The sequence below is a fragment of the Idiotropiscis lumnitzeri genome, chromosome 4, assembly GCF_059441095.1.
Source record: "Idiotropiscis lumnitzeri isolate Australia: NSW breed Sydney's pygmy pipehorse chromosome 4, RoL_Ilum_1.0, whole genome shotgun sequence".
NCBI lineage: Eukaryota > Metazoa > Chordata > Actinopteri > Syngnathiformes > Syngnathidae > Idiotropiscis > Idiotropiscis lumnitzeri.
This window is the reverse complement of record NC_142394.1, coordinates 8,339,509-8,357,393: the sequence shown is the minus strand read 5'-3', so window position 1 is coordinate 8,357,393 and position 17,885 is coordinate 8,339,509. Positions and strand designations below refer to the sequence as shown.

General features: G+C 44.5%; 1 protein-coding gene across 5 annotated transcripts in view; it reads left to right on the top strand.

Annotated features, from left to right (window-relative positions):
• The window catches only part of fam13b (family with sequence similarity 13 member B), a 48,555-nt gene extending 31,272 nt beyond the window's left edge, over positions 1 to 17,283 (top strand). The window contains exons 8-24 of one of the 5 annotated variants that reach the window (XM_088293059.1): positions 568 to 612; positions 6,510 to 6,608; positions 6,695 to 6,761; positions 6,843 to 6,925; positions 8,903 to 8,936; positions 9,495 to 9,588; positions 11,727 to 11,816; positions 12,039 to 12,312; positions 12,692 to 12,833; positions 13,051 to 13,132; positions 13,518 to 13,658; positions 14,261 to 14,466; positions 14,550 to 14,630; positions 14,709 to 14,804; positions 15,285 to 15,643; positions 15,720 to 15,821; positions 17,014 to 17,283. In XM_088293059.1, coding sequence (XP_088149185.1) covers positions 568 to 612; positions 6,510 to 6,608; positions 6,695 to 6,761; positions 6,843 to 6,925; positions 8,903 to 8,936; positions 9,495 to 9,588; positions 11,727 to 11,816; positions 12,039 to 12,312; positions 12,692 to 12,833; positions 13,051 to 13,132; positions 13,518 to 13,658; positions 14,261 to 14,466; positions 14,550 to 14,630; positions 14,709 to 14,804; positions 15,285 to 15,643; positions 15,720 to 15,821; positions 17,014 to 17,137 — 2,119 coding nt within the window. In that variant the 3' untranslated portion in view covers positions 17,138 to 17,283. Of the gene's footprint in view, positions 1 to 567; positions 613 to 6,509; positions 6,609 to 6,694; positions 6,762 to 6,842; positions 6,926 to 8,902; positions 8,937 to 9,494; positions 9,589 to 11,726; positions 11,817 to 12,038; positions 12,313 to 12,691; positions 12,834 to 13,050; positions 13,133 to 13,517; positions 13,659 to 14,260; positions 14,467 to 14,546; positions 14,631 to 14,708; positions 14,805 to 15,284; positions 15,644 to 15,719; positions 15,822 to 17,013 lie in introns of all 5 variants that reach the window. The other 4 variants (XM_088293058.1, XM_088293060.1, XM_088293061.1 and 1 more) reach the window with 4 other exon arrangements.
• Positions 17,284 to 17,885: the final 602 nt, after the last annotated feature.

The window sequence follows — 17,885 nt, the reverse complement described above, 5'->3', positions numbered from 1 at the left end:
GCATGCGCTGCTTTTGTTGTTGGATAACATAAGTGCACTCGTCAAAAGAAATGTCCTTCTTGTCCAGCTTTATAAGTCTATTCTCTCTGAAAACCTCCCAATCAGAGGCAGACTTGAGTGTGTACTTGAACTTGTGCATTGCTTTACAACATCACTGACCTCGTGTTGTTATGTAAACGTGCTGCCCCGGAATGTGTCCCGGTGTGCGTTTGCGAGCATCTACAGCCAGGTCTCAGCTGTGTTGAGAGAACAACTGTGCAAATGTGACCTCGATAGCTAGCAAACACACGCACACACACCCCCACACACCCACACTCCGAGTCTCATATCTTATAAGCAAAACAGTAGCCCAAATAACAATGTGCCTGCCCAGAGTGGCGCCGATGATTTTGTGTGTCGCCTTGGTGGCCTTTGTGAGCATCCTCGTAACCGTCCTTCTTCTGTTTCCTGTTGTGACTCACAAGCACACACGCACACACACTCGCCAAGGTCATTCCTTGTCTGTAATGGCGGTCCAGAAGAACAGGATGTTCTAAACGTGGCGGCGTCTTTTTCTTCTCTCTGCAGCTCCCATCTCTCCCCTGTGCCCATGCTGCCTGCTGACTCTGCAGAGTGAGAACACACACACACATACACACCCCTGCCCACACACAAACAGTGTGTTTAATAATAATTAAAAGTTTAATTAAGGTACACAAATAGCTTCGTTGTAATGCAACTTGATGGAAGGCAGCACGTGATGTAGAGCTTATTTTTTCATTGAATTTTTGCCAAATATTTTTGTATTTTCCATCCAATTTTTTTTTAATTAACATTTAAGTATGTTTTTGTAATTTATTTTGTCTCCTATTCATATATTTTTTGTGTGATCATTGTGCTATTTAGGAATATTGTTGTATTTTCCATCCTAATATTTTGGATTGTTTTTGTTCGTGCCAAATATTTATTTTTGTATTTTATGTATTCCTAACATGTTGGCAGTTTTATTTACTTATTGATTCACTTCCTATATATTATATTTACTTTTTTTGCTGCAAATGTTTCCCTTCTATACATGTTTTGAGAATTCCTGCTTTGGCTGATCTCTTATAGCCAATCTTTTGACTTGGGCCCTCTTAATAGTAAAACTTGCCATATTACTTTGAACAATATCGCAATCATACTGTCCACGTCATCATTTTACATACATATTTGAATATAATGGTGGTCAAAGGTGCAACAGAAACAAGTTAATGAGGTGCATAAAAAAAGCAGCATAAAAGTGTTGCATCAGAAGCGTCAGTAGCGTCACAAACTACAAAATGGGCGTAAATAAGTATGCACTCACATGACAGTCAGCCTGCACTTTGCGTGGGCATGTCCAGTTTTGGCCCTCTGAGCTAAAGTAAACGAGAAAGAAAGCGCACCAAAATCTCCGTAGATCTTAAGGATTAATTGTCTGAAAAAGGTGTGTGGGATGAACGTTGTTACCTTTTTCAGTCTGGCTTGGCTCCTTCTTTAGTGTCAAGAAGTCACACACAACAGGAGAAGCTCATCACCCTAAAATACATTTTGGCCATCAACAGAAGCACACACTGAAGGTCTTTGACAGACGTCTTTTTAACTTGGCCAAAACATTGAATATGCGTTGTCTGACAAGGAACATTGACTGTCCACTTGAAAGTAAATGTTGAAAATAACTCATACTTGAAACATTTGGATTTTGCATTAATTTCTGCCACAAGAAAAAACTGAAATAGAATGGAGGTCAAACTTTTGTCATTACAAAACATTTAGAAATAGAAATAGAAATAGAAATCCCTTTATTGTCATTGTACTCAAGTGTGCAACGAGATTAGAGGGCTCCCCTCTCCAGTGCAATACAACAATAATACAGACAAATATATAAATTAGATAAATAAAGAAGACAGTGCAATGGAATTCAGTACTGAATAGGGCATATAGAAACACATCACAATGCTGTTTTGCGAGGTTAGGGTGGTCTCGTGTGTGTGTGAGAGTTCAGTATGGAGATGGCTCTCGGAAAGAAACTGTTTCTCAGTCTATTGGTCCTTGATTTGATGCATCTGTAGCGCCTGCCAGAGGGCAACAGGTCGAACAGGTGTGAGTTTGGGTGGGTATTGTCATTGACGATGTTGAGAGCCCTTCTGAGGCACCGGGCGGTGTAGATGTCCGACAGTGGGGGGAGAGGGCAGCCAATAATCCTTTGCGCTGTTTTGACTGTCCTCTGGAGCCTCACTCTGTCCGCCTCAGTGCAGCCGCTGTACCAGGTGGAGACACAGTACGTCAGCAGGCTCTCGATGGACGAGTGGTAGAAGGCCAGCAGCAGCTTCCTGTCCAGGTTGAATTTCCTGAGGACTCTCAGGAAGTGCAGACGTTGGCGGACCTTCTTTACCACTGCTGTGGTGTTGTGACTCCAAGAAAGGTCATCGGAGATCTGTACTCCCAGGAACTTGAACGTGTGGACCCTCTCCACACACACGCCTTCGATGCAGAGGGGGGGCGGCAGCGTCTTGTTCCTCCTGAAGTCGACGACAATCTCCTTTGTTTTAGCAGAGTTAAGGTGCAGTCTGTTGTCCTTGCACCAAGTTGTCAGTCTCTTTACCTCCTCTCTGTAGGCTGTCTCGTCACCTTCCGAGATCAGACCGACCACTGTCGTGTCGTCAGCAAACTTGACGATGGTGTTGTTGCCGTGGGCCGGGCTGCAGTCGTAGGTGTAGAGGGCGTACAGGAGAGGGCTCAGCACGCATCCTTGGGGGGAACCGGTGCTCAGCATGAGGGTGGAGGACGTGTAGGGGCCGAGCAACACAGTCTGGGGTCTGTTGGTCAGAAAGTCCTTAATCCAGATGCGTGTGAGGGCAGGGAGGCCGAGAGTGTCCAGTTTGGCGACGAGGATGTCTGGGATGATCGTGTTGAATGCCGAGCTGTAGTCCACAAAGAGCATCCTTGCATAGCTCTGCTGTCGTTCCAGGTGGCCCAGCACAACATGCAGAGCAGTGTCGATGGCGTCCTCAGTGGATCTGTTAGCCCGGTATGCAAACTGGTAGGGGTCCAGAGTGGGAGGAAGGCAGTCCCTGATGTGCTGGAGAACCAGCCTCTCGAAGCACTTCATAATGACTGGTGTGAGAGCAACAGGACGGTAGTCATTCAGGTGGACGGCTGGTGACTTTTTGGGGACAGGAATAATGGTGGAAGTTTTCAAGCAGGAGGGGATGACTGCCTGAGCCAGGGAGCGGTTGAAGATCCTGCAGAAAACATGTGACAGTTGGTGGGCACATGCTCTGAGGACCTTGCCTGGTATTCCGTCGGGTCCAGTAGCTTTCCTGGGGTTGACCGCCAGGAGCGCGCGCCTCACATCGTGTTCCTCTACGATGAGTGGGGGGGAGTTGGAGCTTGAAGTGCGGGGGTGTGACGGTTGGGGCGAGTCAAAGCGAGCGAAGAAGCAGTTAAGCTCCTCTGCCAGCGATGCACTCGGGTCTGCAGAGGTCGTGCTGCTGCCACGGAAGTTGGTGATGCTCCGTAGACCCTGCCAGACCTCCCGTGGCCTGTTACTGGCAAGGTGGGCCTCCAGCCTCCCCTTGTAGGTTGCCTTGGCTAGCTTGATGCCTTTGCTCAGGTCAGCACGAGCCACCCTGTACTGGGCTTTGTCGCCTGACCTGAAGGCAGCGTCACGGGCCTTGAGGAGAGAGCGAACCCTGCTGGACATCCAGGGCTTCGCATTTGGAAAGGTCCGTATAGTCTTATGTTGGGACACAGTTTCCATGCAGAACTTGATGTAGTCCAGTACACAGTGCGTGTAGACATCAAGGTCCTGATGATCAAAGAGGTCCCAGTTTGTGTCATGAAAGCAGTCCTGTAATTCACTCATGGCGTCGTCACGCCAGGTTTTTCACAGTCTTTGTGGTAGGCCTGAATCTGCGCCTGAGAGGGGTGTACGCAGGTGCGAGCTGCAAGGACAGGTGGTCTGACTGGCCGAGAGGGGCGAGTGGGAGGGCTCTGTATGCGTGCTTGATGTTCGAGTACACATGGTCGAGAGTGTTGTCTCCCCTCGTTGGGCACTTGACATGCTGGTGAAACTCTGGGAGTACAGTCTTTAAATTGGCCTTATTAAAGTCTCCCGCTACTACGTGAACGCCATCAGGGTGGGCCCGCTGATGTTTATTGATGACGCACGCGAGTAGCGAGAGCGCCGTGCTAGTGCTAGCGTCGGGAGGGATGTAAACAGCTGTGACAATCACTACCGTTAGCTCCCTCGGGAGAAAATAAGGCCGGCATTTAACGGACATGAACTCGATGTCGGGGGAAGAGTGCTTCTCGACGATCGTGCTATCGCCGCACCAGTTCTCATGCACGTAAACACAGAGCCCCCCGCCCCTCCTCTTACCGGTGTCCCTCGTCCGATCCGCGCGATGTAGCGAGCGCCCGGCCAGCTGGATGCTAGCGTCGGGGACGTCTGCGTGCAGCCAGGTTTCCGTGACGACGATCACACTGCTATCGCGCACATAGCGGTTTCCCAGGATTTGTAATCCCAGGTCGTCGATTTTGTGGACCACGGATCTGGCGTTGGTGAGGTGCAGACTCGGTAGTGGTTGCCTATGGGGCTGCCGTCGCAGCCGTTGCAAGACACCGGACCTGCAGCCTCGCTTCTGCTTCCTCTCTCTGCGTCGCCTGCGCCGCCTCCCGGCCCCGATGACCAGCCATGGTGAGCCGGGCAGCCTCGCCAGTTCGTTCGGAATTTTGCGATCATAGCAAAATTCCTCTGTGATGGTTATTTCGCATCGATATCCAATGTTCACGATGTCTTGGCGGGTATATCGATGTTGTGCCTCAGTTGATGCCAATAAGAGCAAGCAAACACTAATAAAAAGTATAGACATTATCTACGATGCGTTTTTGATGAGAATCATGTTTGAAGTTCCTATTACACTGCTTACAAGTTTTACTAGTCAAGTGACACTTGTAAATGCATCACAAGTAACAACGGTAGAAGATAACACAGCACAAGATGTCATATGGAGTGTTGAAGTAGAATCTCTCAAGCCCTTCCACTTTTTGCAGCAAAACTCTGACAGGAAAAAAAAAAGTTTCATGATGACATGTACGATGCGAAATAAATTGTCTAATGCTAAACATTATTGCTGCCTTGGTGCCGTTCAGTAGTAAATACACTTATAGGTGCGCTTTGCCAACTTCCTTGCTCACCATTCAGTTCTAGTATTGATAGCTGGCCATGTTGTAGCACTCCACATGACTACTGACCGTGAGAATAATCTTTTCCTCCATTGCTGCAGAAGCTCAACTCAAAAACCACTCGTACATGATGCTGTGTGTGACGTGGCATGTCCTGAAGCTGTTTGGCAGTCATGAAATGATATGTGACAAAAGTTACATTTTTCAGACTTGGCCAAATGTGGCCCCACTGCTCCAAACGTATCATGCGCTCCGCCCCACACGCATCTGTGCCTGACCGTGCAAACTACAAGGACTAATTATGGAATCGCACCGCCAGGAAAGCTCAGTCTTAGTCTGAATGTTGCATTAGGCCACTGGTGACATCATCGCTGGCTCAGCCCGGGCCGTCGTTGTTATGAAAGGCTTAGGATAAACACTATGGACAATCACGTTCCCCCATAAGCGGCCCTTATGTCAATCTTTATATAACATTTTATAAAATTACAAACACAAGCATGGAACGTAACAAACTGTAGTATAATAAATCTATGCACTTTTTTAGCCATTTAAGTAAGACATTTTATTAACAATGCACATTCCACTAAAAACAATTTTTATATCAAAAAAGTATTGAACCGTGACACTTAAATGTCAAACTTAACCGTGAATTGTTGTTGCAAACCTAGTAACAATCGCGTAATGTAAAACGTTACGACATGTAGCACACGTAATGTAACACTACAAATGTAACTGTAAAACATGTATCATGTAAGACATGTAACATGACTTGCGAAGGAGCACACATTCCACAACGCGTGTAAAACAACACATGCATCTAAAGGCCTCTACATGCCAATCCGAAAATGACGAAAGCGCACACCGCAAAAGCCGACGGAGTCGCAAACCGGACCTTTTGCACAGGCGTGAGAAGTAGTACGCCTCCATGACATCTGTGGCGACAGTCAATGCGTAGCCTTTGGCGGTGATGTTGAATAGCGGCGGTCTTTTGTGAATGAGAGTGATTACTTGGCCTTGGCATTCTTCTGTCCAGCCAGCCGTTATGGCCGTAATGAAAATTAGCAAAGTTTGTCTAGTTCTTGAGAAATGGCTTGAATTTTTGTCATTTTCCACTTTTGTCACTATCGGTTCTTGTCCAGTGCACTGATTTGCTAGCTGACAGCCGATCACAGTAATCATTTGTCCCGACAGCCCGTCCCGATTCTACTTGTTGGCCTCCGTCAGATTGGAGTGTCGAGACCCATAACATCGCTCTGTTGTTCTAAAACGCGTGTTGAGTGTCAATGGACTGGCATTGACCATGTGTTGTGTGTCTTCAGGATCATCGAACGAACCATCAGGGCAGCGGTAGAGCAGCATTTCTTTGATCTCAAGTCCTCCATTGACCAGGACCTTGGCAACTTTGACAGCCAACAAGAGTGAGAGACCAACATGACTTGACACAGCAAGCTTTGTATGACACATGTTCTCCTGATGCTCTTTACCCTCTTTCACCTTCTTTTAGTGACACAGTGCAGCCTGCTGGTTGCCGTGATGAGCGCCAGACAAATGCAGACCAGAAAGACACACAGGTGTGAATAGAAGAAGTCTTCGAAGGTTTGATTTGCAGTGAAGACATACTATTAATGGCTTCCGGTACTTGTTCCTCCCAGGATGCACTGGGGCCCCTGGAAGAGGGTTCGGGAATGGAGCTGGATGCTGTCCGAGATGCCGAGAACAACATTGGCGCCGACAGGTAGAGCGGTGCATTGTTGCATTTGGTTAAGTTTGTAAAGTGGCTCTCGCATGATGGAGGCAATAAAGGCTTCCTCCACCGGTTAACATCGACTACAACCTGACCTGGTCACCAGCCAGTCACAGGACGCACATAGGCACCATCACTGAGTGGGAACCGATCCCACAATTGTCTTTAATATGCCCCGACCCTCATGAGGATAAGCAGCTCTGAAAATGGATGGATGAATTTGATGTCAGCTTGAATCAACACCCCCCCCCCCCAAAAAAAAAAAAGAAAACATGCTGAAAATGAGCACAAATCACTATAAGCTGTTTTTGGGACTCACAAATCATTACCAGGGCAAATTCCTCTCTTCCCTTCACTGTGCAAATAAGAGGACCACATTTGGCATTGGTGCTCATCATTTTTAAACATAGTTGGTCAGAGAAGTCACTGAATACAGCGACAATATATTAAAGTTGGTAACACTGCTCTTGGTCGCTTGCACCCCTGACACACATGTACCTCAAAATGAAAGTGCATAGTTCAGACTTTAGTTAGATTTCCTAAAAGCTGCCGAGACTCTGAACTAGGCCTGTCACAAAAGACTATTTTGCCAGTCGATTAATCATCAACAGTAATTGCGATTAGTCGACTGCGCACCAGCAAGCAGCTGCTCTTATAACCATCCTTATCTTACAGCTTGAATCCTTTTAAGGTGTGTCCAAATTCAAAATAGACACCTTCAACTTTTATTAAAGTGTGCAGCTTGTACCAGCATTTCTGAGTTTATAAATGATGGCTCAACTTAAATTGAAGTGCATACTCAGGCCTTGACATTGGTACCTGTAATTGTTTAATGGATTTTGAAATTGATCCAAAATTTTACACTATGCAGAGTTGCAGTAATTCTATGAAACCATCTCTCAATACAAAAGAATTCCTTTAAACATATTGCATTACTATAGGGCACCAAGCCTTTTTTTTTTACATAAAAGGTAGTTAAATTAAAGGACTAAAATTTGTAAAATGCACTGTGCTAAAGAAAACTAAAATAAACACTTGTATTGGTTTTTAGTTTTGTTTTCATTCAACCTTTATCCAAAGCTTTTTGTTTAGTTTCACTAATATGCATAATTGAAAAGTATTAAACTGAACTACAAAATTAAAGTGTGGTATTCACCTGAAACAAACCATAATCCTTAAATATTAGGAGGAACTTTTTTTTTTTTAATCACTATAATGTAGTATATTGCAACAAACTAAATTGCGTTTATTGTTATGCGATGTAGATGGCACTTAAGGCAAATAAGTCATGTGTTACTTTGAGTGCTGGTATTTCCCCAGTTCATGCTCTCCATTCATGAGAGCGGGTGACGGGCGTAATACACACGTCCTTTTTAAATGATCGAACACCCCCGTTGTGCTGCCATGAAAGGCAGGTTTGCATCTTATGTATTTGTGGTTGAAATGTGCCCTAACTGTCGGCCTCTGTTGCTAAAACGGGTTAGCCATGACACAGCACTAAATACAATGTTTCCGTTTACATCACGGATGACCCGGATTACCACGATCGCGCATGTGCATATCAGACAGGCATACAGGCAGCGATAGAAGCAGGAGATGAGGCAGTTTGGAGACAAAACGGTGCACCAAATAAATAACTGTAAATAAACTACTCGTTGACCATTAAATTAATTGTTGATGATTTTGGTTGACATCGCCGTTATCATTATCAGTCGGCTAATCGTGTCAGCTGTATTGCAGACATGCGGGATATGGCCCACAGGTCCTACTTTGTTTGCTCAGTGCTGTGCGTGTGTGCTGTGAGTCTATGTTGCTTCATGAGGACGTGGGGGAAAAAATCAGAGAACCACACTATAATGTTCATGTATATCCCTGATTATGTATCATCCAATAATACTTTGTTCCCACAGATACAAAAGACATTTTAAAAAATATTTTGCTGTGACAATGTTTGTGTTGTGCTTTCAGTGCGGACGATCAGCCTGATGACGCCATCAATTGTGTAAGTTGACTCAATTGTGTTTCCACACAGAGTACGACTCTTAACATGTAATAAATGCGTTATAGTGTGACATAGGGCTGCCCGATTATGGGGAAAAAAATTAATCTAGATTTTTTTCGTATTAATTGAAATCATGATTATTCAAAGAATTATTTTTTGGGGTAACAAAACAAATGTATAAATGGAAACAATATTAAGACAAATCAAATGTATATTAAAATAACCTAGTGTAGCAATGAAATACCGCACATAATGCAGCACACGTAGCAAAGTGTATCACAGGTAAATGTAATGTATATCTTGCCAACCGCAACCCTGTGACCCTGCCTGTTTTAATGCATACGGGCAGGGTTCAAAGGTTGTAATATAAATGTCATAAAAATATAAAAATCAAGTCATTGCACACCTAATGTAAAGTAACTGTAATCCAGTGTAACACATGTAGCACTGTTTGAGGGAACAGAAAAAATTGTTAGACGCATAATGTATCATAAGTAACTTTATTTAACAGCATAAAACGTAAAGTAACGCCCATCCTCTCTTGTTCTCACCTTCCAGGACTCTTCATGTGACCAGAATGCCAACACCAGTCAAATGTCAAGCAGTGGCCACGCGCCCCAAATCCAGCTCTTCCCCGACCACCAATGGGATGGTGTGTGATACAAACAAACACACCACATGACTCATCTCAGCATCTCAGTGAACCCCTGCTTATCCAGCATTTGCAGTTTTTTTACTGTGTAACATAAAAACTCTTAGGTTGATGGCAAATGGCAGTGTGATGGAAGAATTCCAATAAAGTGCACACAGGGCAGCAGTAAAAAGCAGGGTGCTAAATATTCAAAATAATGCAGTGAAAGGGCCCTAATGCGAACAAACGGCAGTGGTCTAAGTTAAGAGCTGAACAGCTGATGATACATTCAGTACCCAACAAAAGACACAGTGGTGCTTTGAGATATGGGTGACCCGACGTACATGTTTTTGGACATACAAACCTTTTTTCAGCCAATTGATTTGACTTGCAAGCAAAAATTGAGATGCAAGCACTTTATGGCGGTGGTGAACTCAACTCACTTCACAAGTTGAGGTTATGCAGTTCTTGTTATGATGTTTTGATAAATTAGAATTAGAAATTAGAATTAGAAATCCCTTTATTGTCATTGTACTCAAGTGTGCAACGAGATTAGAGGGCTCCCCCCTCCAGTGCAATACAACAATAATACAGACAAATATATAAATTAGATAAATAAATTAAAAAAAAAAAAAAAAGTATAAAGTTCTAAAATGATAGCTATTTATTTAAGTTTAATTCTTATTTTTCTGTTGTCTCGTGATCAGCACTAGAACATAGGTTTCACTTTGCCCAAAATCTGGAGAATAATATATTTTTTTTTTTGGTGTAAACAATTATTAAGCACAATAGTGACTGATGCTTATATTTTTGCTTTCATGACACATCTGAACACTGGTTTCATTCGTTGGTATAAAGCAGCTAAAACAACATTTAGGAATGACTTGATTGCAAAATAATCTTTTTAGTGGCGGACACAAGCGCTGAGAGTGACGCCAACTCACCAGGGCGGCTCCATCAGCCGTTAGTGGCTGTCGTAACAACTTTGTTATAGTTCCAAGATCGTTGTTGTACTTTTTTCATTTCTGAAAACATATTTCTGCTATCTATCATAACACATACTCTAATAGAGGTGCTTATGCCTTCCCTGTTCGATTGTCTTGGTACTAGTCTGCAGCCGCCATGACTTTGGAGTGCCCCACTCGCAACTGTACACTGAGGGGATTCTGAATCTAAAACGGTGCACCGCTGCCCTCTGCTGGTGGTGTGGCTCATTACCACTGCTGAAGCATTTTTAATTTAAAAAGAACTCTGACTGCAATGACGTATTTGCTCTGATTTATTTGGTTGTTAGTAAGTTCAAATTTTCGGAAATAATTTTCAGTTGAATTTTGTTGTGTTTAAATTTATTAGTTTGTCCAATTAATTTTGGTCCATGAAAATGATGGTGCCACGTATAAAATGTGTTGAGATTCCTTTGCCGTTCACCTGGTTTGGATGAAAATATCATCAAATTAAAGCTCACTAAAAGCACCTCTTGATTGTTTCATTTCAAATCCAATGTAGGAACTCGAATTCTCAAAATGATTTCAATTTCCAACTATTTATGGACCTGACTGTAGAGCAAACGTCATTGGTCTAGAGTTTTTTAAAGGGGAGGAGCATCAGACCCAGATCAACACATTCCTCTCAAAAAATATATCAAACATAACTCCCCCTTGGCACAGAGTGTTTATAATTGACGACATAACACATTCTAGACATGTTAAGAGTTCAGAAAATATTCCATTTTTCTTTTAGGGGGAGCGCCGGAGCTGGAACAGACTAGTGGTATTCCCATTCATTTTTTTCTGAGGAAAGATGATTTGAGATTGTGTTTTGAGTTACGGACCACATTTTATTCGGATCTCAAGGCACCACTGTTATTGTTGGCAATAAGCACAATTGTTCACAGGTTTGGGGTCATTTGGAAAGGACAAAACATTGTCATTGAAGATGATACTAAACCAATTTCACTTCATTTATCTGAAAATGATTTCCTCCAATTATATCTATGCTGATAACTTATAGTGTCAGGCATGTCAATTAAATGCTCTCCTACGTGAGTTCGGTGTCAGAATTGCAGAGTGTGGTTTTACATTGCCCAAATGTTGCCTACCAATGGAGCTCACCACCCGTCTTCTCCTCCTCTTCCTCTCCTCTGCCTTCCATCCAAACAGCACCACCTCTTCCTCCTCCTCCTCATCGTCATCATCTCCACCTCCCTCCCATAGATTTCTCATGTATGCACCTGCAGAAAGAAGGCCAAGGTGAGTGGTTGTACATGCGAGACTCCACTTCTCACCCACCCACCCAACCGACCAATACGACTTCACCCGCCCACCCTCTCTCCGTCCCATTCTTTTGTCCTCCGGGAACATAGCGAAGGGGCTCCTTCCTGTTTCTTCTTCCAACGGCAGATTTTCCTCCCATGTTGTCTTAACACCAACAAAACGTCTTAAGAATTGTCCTCCGCTTGTGTCCTCCTGCAGATCCGGTTCCGGCCTTCAAGTCGTGGCAGGACGACAGCGAGAGCGGCGAGGCCCAGCTGTCCCCCCTGGCGGGCCGTATGGTTCCCCTCCCTCTCCTGCCCCTGGAGGAGGACGACGAGGGCGTTGGCGAGGGCGGGCGGGAGGACGCCTCACCCTCGTCCTCCCGCTCACACCCACACCTCCTGGCGCGACGCTTCCTGGACTTCGGCGTGCACGGCGCACAGCGCTTCTTGCAGCAGGATGCCGACGCCACCTCGCCCACCAAAGCACACAGGTGAAATACATGCCAAAGAAAAAGACTTACTCAATTGCAATTCCTTAACTCATTCACTACCAACTGAGTAAAAAAAAAAAAAGACGTATTTAGCCGTCAATGGTATTGAATGAGTTAAGTAACATTTTGGATACATTATTAGAATAGTAGTTTTAATTCAACATTACTTAAGGTAAGGGAAGAAACGCTACTTACTTTGCTCTACATTCCACTCACTACGTGTATTTCGCTGGCGTTGGGCCAAAACCTCTTAAGTCACAATTTGGTCAATTTCAAAAGCAAGATGTGAAGCGTTCCACCCCTACTGAGCAACATAGCGAATGATTTATTTCCCACCATTGCTCCTGGCTTCCTCTTCACCTCCTTTGGTCTTCTTCAGGCCGAGGCGAGCGTCGTTCGGCTCCAAGGAGGCGCTGAGAGGAGGCGATTCAGTGACACACCAGCTCACCAAAAAGCTTCAACACCTCAAGAAGAAGATCAAACAGTTTGAGGAGCAGTTTGAGAAGGAGAAGAACTACAAGGTACAAGAGAAAAAAAAATACGAACAATGAGCCAATTATTACACACAGCAATATTTGAAGACATTTTATTGGTTGTGAAGAACTGAAAATGGTCATTGGTTGAATTTTTTTATTTTTTGCTGTTGAGTCCCTATCCCCTGGAAATAGTGGATGATTTGACAGGAAATTTCATTTTGTCCTTCATCATTTGCATTTTGTTGTCGCATGGTGTGTGCAGCCTTCTCACGGCGACAAGGCGGCGAACACCAAAGTCCTCAAGTGGATGACCGACCTCACCAAGATCCGGCGGCAGATAAAAGGTAGACACGCCTCGCATGGATGTGTGTGCGTGCGTGGGTCGTATGAGCTGTGAATGTTTTGTGCCATGGCCACACATGCACACACACACACACACAAATACACCCCCACTCACACACACACACAGACTCACTGCATGACTGCAGCACTAACTAGTGGCTCTCACACATCCACCATTCAGTGGGACGTCTGTGAAATTGCAAACACATCAATTTATCCCGCACGTGAATTTGTACCGTGGACGTTATCGCACCCGACACGTGGCGCCCAGTCCCGTGGTCTCCCTCGGCGAGTCGACCGCTCTCTCCCGGGCGGAGGCCGCCGCATTTGTCTTGTGAATAACCCGAGAACCCGCTTTCCTCCCTCTCTCGCCCCCGACCGACCCAGGACGCCAGCACCACCTTTTCCCCAGGAGCACGTTGAGGCACCAGGCTGTGCTCCACTCACACAGGCGCCACCCCGCGCCGCCCACCCCCACGCCCCCCTCACATTGCTCACTCGCCCCTCACTCGGGCCCGTGTCACCTCAGTAAGTAGCAGCCGTGCCTGTAAGTAGACGCGTCCACTGTCAGGTGGCACTGTGAGAGCATCCCGCTTCCTTCATGTGGACACGTGCTCTGTGTGTGTGTGTGTGCGTGTGTGTGTGTGTGTCTCTCACATATGTGTGATGTCATTTAAGCTGTATAGGTTGTTCTTGAGGTTGTTTTTCACACAGCAATGATGTAATTCAACAGAATCACACACATTTGTCATATTTTCTGATGCCAAGCATGGGTTAGGGTTTCAAGACAGAATTTAGTGAGTTAAAAATGTTAATTTGTAGCCGGGTTAGGGCTTCAAAATAGGGTTTCAAGCACAGCTTAGGGTTGAAACCTGATTTTGAGTTTTCAAAGTAGGGTTTTAAGTCTGGGTCACAGTTTCAAGCCATCACAATTTCAATATTTGGATCCACCAACTTTGAATGTAACGTAGTCACGTGTGTGCGTGTGCGTGCGTGTGTCAATGTAGCGTGCTGCATGCGTGTCTGACATCATGTCCAAGTGTTGTTGCCCTCAACTCAAGTTCAGTCGTCGTTTTGTCTTTGGAACTTCTCCTACATGGTCTTGTCCTTCTTGTCGATTTGCGGCACAGATGCCAAACAGCGCGCCGAGAGCGAGCTGGGCCCTCAGACTCGCCCTCGCAGTAACACGCTGCCCAAAAGCTTCGGCTCCACGTTGGAGCAGACGGCGGCGCAACAGACCTCAGCGCCACACCCCACTCGCGAAGAGACAATGGAGCTCATCCAGAGACGCGTGACCGGCAAGCGACAAGAGGATGGCTGGCCCGACGACATCAAGGTGAGACGCTCGTTAGCCTTAACCTTAGCGTTCGCGTAGCAGCAGATGATGTTGACGCCATTGTTTGGCGCTTGCCACAGAAGATGACAAAAGAACAACTGTCCTGCGAGAAGACCGTCCTCCAGAAGAACCTGCTACACTATGAAGGCCTGCACGGGCGACCGGTCAGTTCACATAGCAACTTGCTGGTTGAGTTCTCAGGCGTGTACACTAATATGGGTCCTCTTCATGTGTGGCGCCAGGTGACTCGCGAGGAGCGTCTGGTGGTGAAGCCTCTCTACGAGCGTTACCGTCTGATCAAACAGATGCTCACCAGAGTCACCATCACGCCGGTCACCGTGAGTACACGCGCAAAAGCGCCATGTGCATCGTTTGCGTCTGTAGCAGCAATGTCTGCATCGTTTGTCGAATTAGCTTTAGCGTCCTTAGCGTTGTCAAGGCAATTAGCATTACATCGTTTAGTAGTTTTTAGTCTTGCTTTACCATAAAAAATTGGGTTCAAATAGGCTCTCAAGAAAGTTTTGTGGTTTCTTTTTGTTCAAATTTCAGTTTGAAGGCAGCACTGGTATTTCAAGTATGTGCTATGGTTGGTTTTGATATCAAGTCTAGGTTAGGATTTCAAATGTGGGTTTCAAGGCCTGTGTTATGGTTCAAACTAAGGTTTTAAACCAAATTCCAAGCGATGGTCATAATTGTGCGCATCAGTTGCATTCTTAACCTAAACTTTATTACCATGTTAGCCTTTGCATAATAAAGGTGAGAGACATCTAGCCATAGCATAATTAACATTAGCGACAATCTCATGTTGTCCGCCCCAGGTGTCGCCCTCCAGTAAGAGGCGGAGCCAAATCCTCCAACCCATCATAGAGGGAGAGACGGCTCACTTCTGGGAGGAGATCAAAGAGGAGGAGGAAGAGGAGCGAGCGACCAGGGAGAAAGACGATGGCAAGGATGAAGAAAAGAAGGAGGAGGACGACTACAACGAGGAGGACGACGAAGATGAGGAGGAGGAGGAGGAGGAAGGAGAGAGCAGCGGGGGAGAGATGCAGAGTTCTGAGGTCATCATGGCCATGGAGACCAACACCACCGCGGGGGGCTCCATGAGGACCAAGATGGAGGAAGGCTCCGGCAAGATGGCGCTCGACTTGAGACTGTCCAGCTCTAACGCCTCGTCCATGTGAGAACACGCATGGACACGAAGGACACGTGAGCCAAATGACGGTGACGTCACTTCCTGTGTATGTGCTTGTTAGGCCAGAGCTGCTGGAACAGCTGTGGAAAGCCAGAGCAGAGAAGAAGAAACTGAGGAAGACCATCAGAGAATTTGAAGAAGAGTTCTATCAGCGGAACGGCAGGTACGTGCGCACAGGGGTAGGGTTTCAAGGCGGTTTTCTAGTTTGAATTGAACATGTGATTTTATCCATTCGTAATTGGAGCCCTAATGATATAGTAATGAATAAAGTATCGAAAGGTTTCAAGACAGTGGTAGGGTTTCCACCAAAGGTTATGGTTACAAAACAGGACTACAGTTTCAACCCAGGATTATGGTTTCAAATGAGGGTGAGCATTTAAAAGTAAGGTCTCGAGCCAGAGTTTGGGTTTTCAAGTTAAGGTTTCTAGTAGGGATGGACGAGTACCGATATGCAACATAATTTCAAGATATCGATTATCGTGACGTCAACGTGGCCGTTTTACGATCGTGTACTAAAGGCATACAAGTCTGACAAATGACTATTCAGATGCAATTTCTGCATGTATATTTATGTTTACTAGTTAATGCTTTGTAAGATTTTTACATGCAACCTCAAGTCACAGACACTTCACACTTCATTCATTAAATGTCTTGTGCCATGGATTGCAATTCTGTGAACTGAGCTCCTTCACTGTTCTCACCTTGGATATGACCTTTCCAAAGATGCCACTAGCAACGTTCAAGCTCATACGGCCAAAGTGTTGCCGCATTGCATAATAGTGAACATGACAAAACTTGGATTAACTGTTGATTTAAAAGTTTATCAACTTCTTCTGCCAAAACTCTGGTTAAATGTTTCTTGATGCAATATTGTATTCAATTTAATTCTTTACACTTTACTGCAGTTCTTCAAAAGAAGTTGTACAACCACACATTTTGATCGTGTTTTATGGCCTCTGGATTTTTTGTTTCATTTTATTTATTTAAATTAATTTTGTGTGCTACAAAAAAGATGTATTTTATGAACAAATGCAAAATATTAAATAGAAATTGGCCATTAATTTCAAACTATTTCAAGGAAAATTGCTATATTATGGGAATATGTGTCTTTAAAACCGTATATTGAATGAAACATCCCAAGTTTCAAGCCTCGTGTAGGGTTTTTAGACAAGGTTCGAGATTTATTATCTTAACTTTAATAGTGATTCAATACGCTGATCCATCATCAAACTGTACAGCCGATGGTTTCATTCACTCGTAGATGTATGTCAAAAGATGTGAACCAGCATTAATAGTGACACTTAAAAATACTTCACTTTAGTGGTTTTATTATTTTTTTCCTTTCACCTTGTTAGGAACGTGCAGAAGGAGGACCGCGAGCCCATGCTGGACGAATACAGATCCTACAAGAGACTTAAGGCCAAGCTGCGCCTTCTGGAGGTGCTCATCAGCAAACAGGACTCCTCCAAGTCCATATAGGCACATGCACACTGCAACTCTCACCATTCGATCGACAATGCCCTCGACCAATCACTGCTCCCTGCGTGGCATCCATCCAACCCAAGCAGAGCTCAGTAGTCACTGGGGCCTCAAAGAGTTGTTGCTCTTGACGCCTTGGGACTTTTTAGTCATCCTTTTAACTAAAAAGTTCAAGATCATTTCACGTTTTTTTGGGTGAACAAAAAAATATCACTCCCCACACTTTTTTTTTTTGTTTTTAAATGTGATAAGCTCCTCCAACCTCGTTTTCGCAGTGGTGGTGGTTTCCTGCCGGCAGGTCCCGTGAGGATATTGTGAAAAGCTTGTAGAAGCCAGCCAGCATTTTGGAGGCAAAGGCACGTTTGTGATGTAAAATACAAAGTGAAGCAAAACTGTTATTTGCACAGCGTTCTTCAGAATGCAGCCGTTTGTGAGTGCGTTGTAAAGATGAAGCACTACATACTACATATATATATATATATATATATACACACACATATATATATATATATATATATATACATATATATATACATATATATATATATATATATACATATATATATACATAGATATATATATATATATACATATATATATATATATATATATATATATAAGGATGAATGTAAACTGTTTAAATTATTTCACGGTCACCCACCTCTGTCCCTTTTTGGTTTCATGATATTTGTGACGACCGAGGTTTGTTTATTTTATTTTTTTTTTATTGAGTTATTGCTGTGATTTC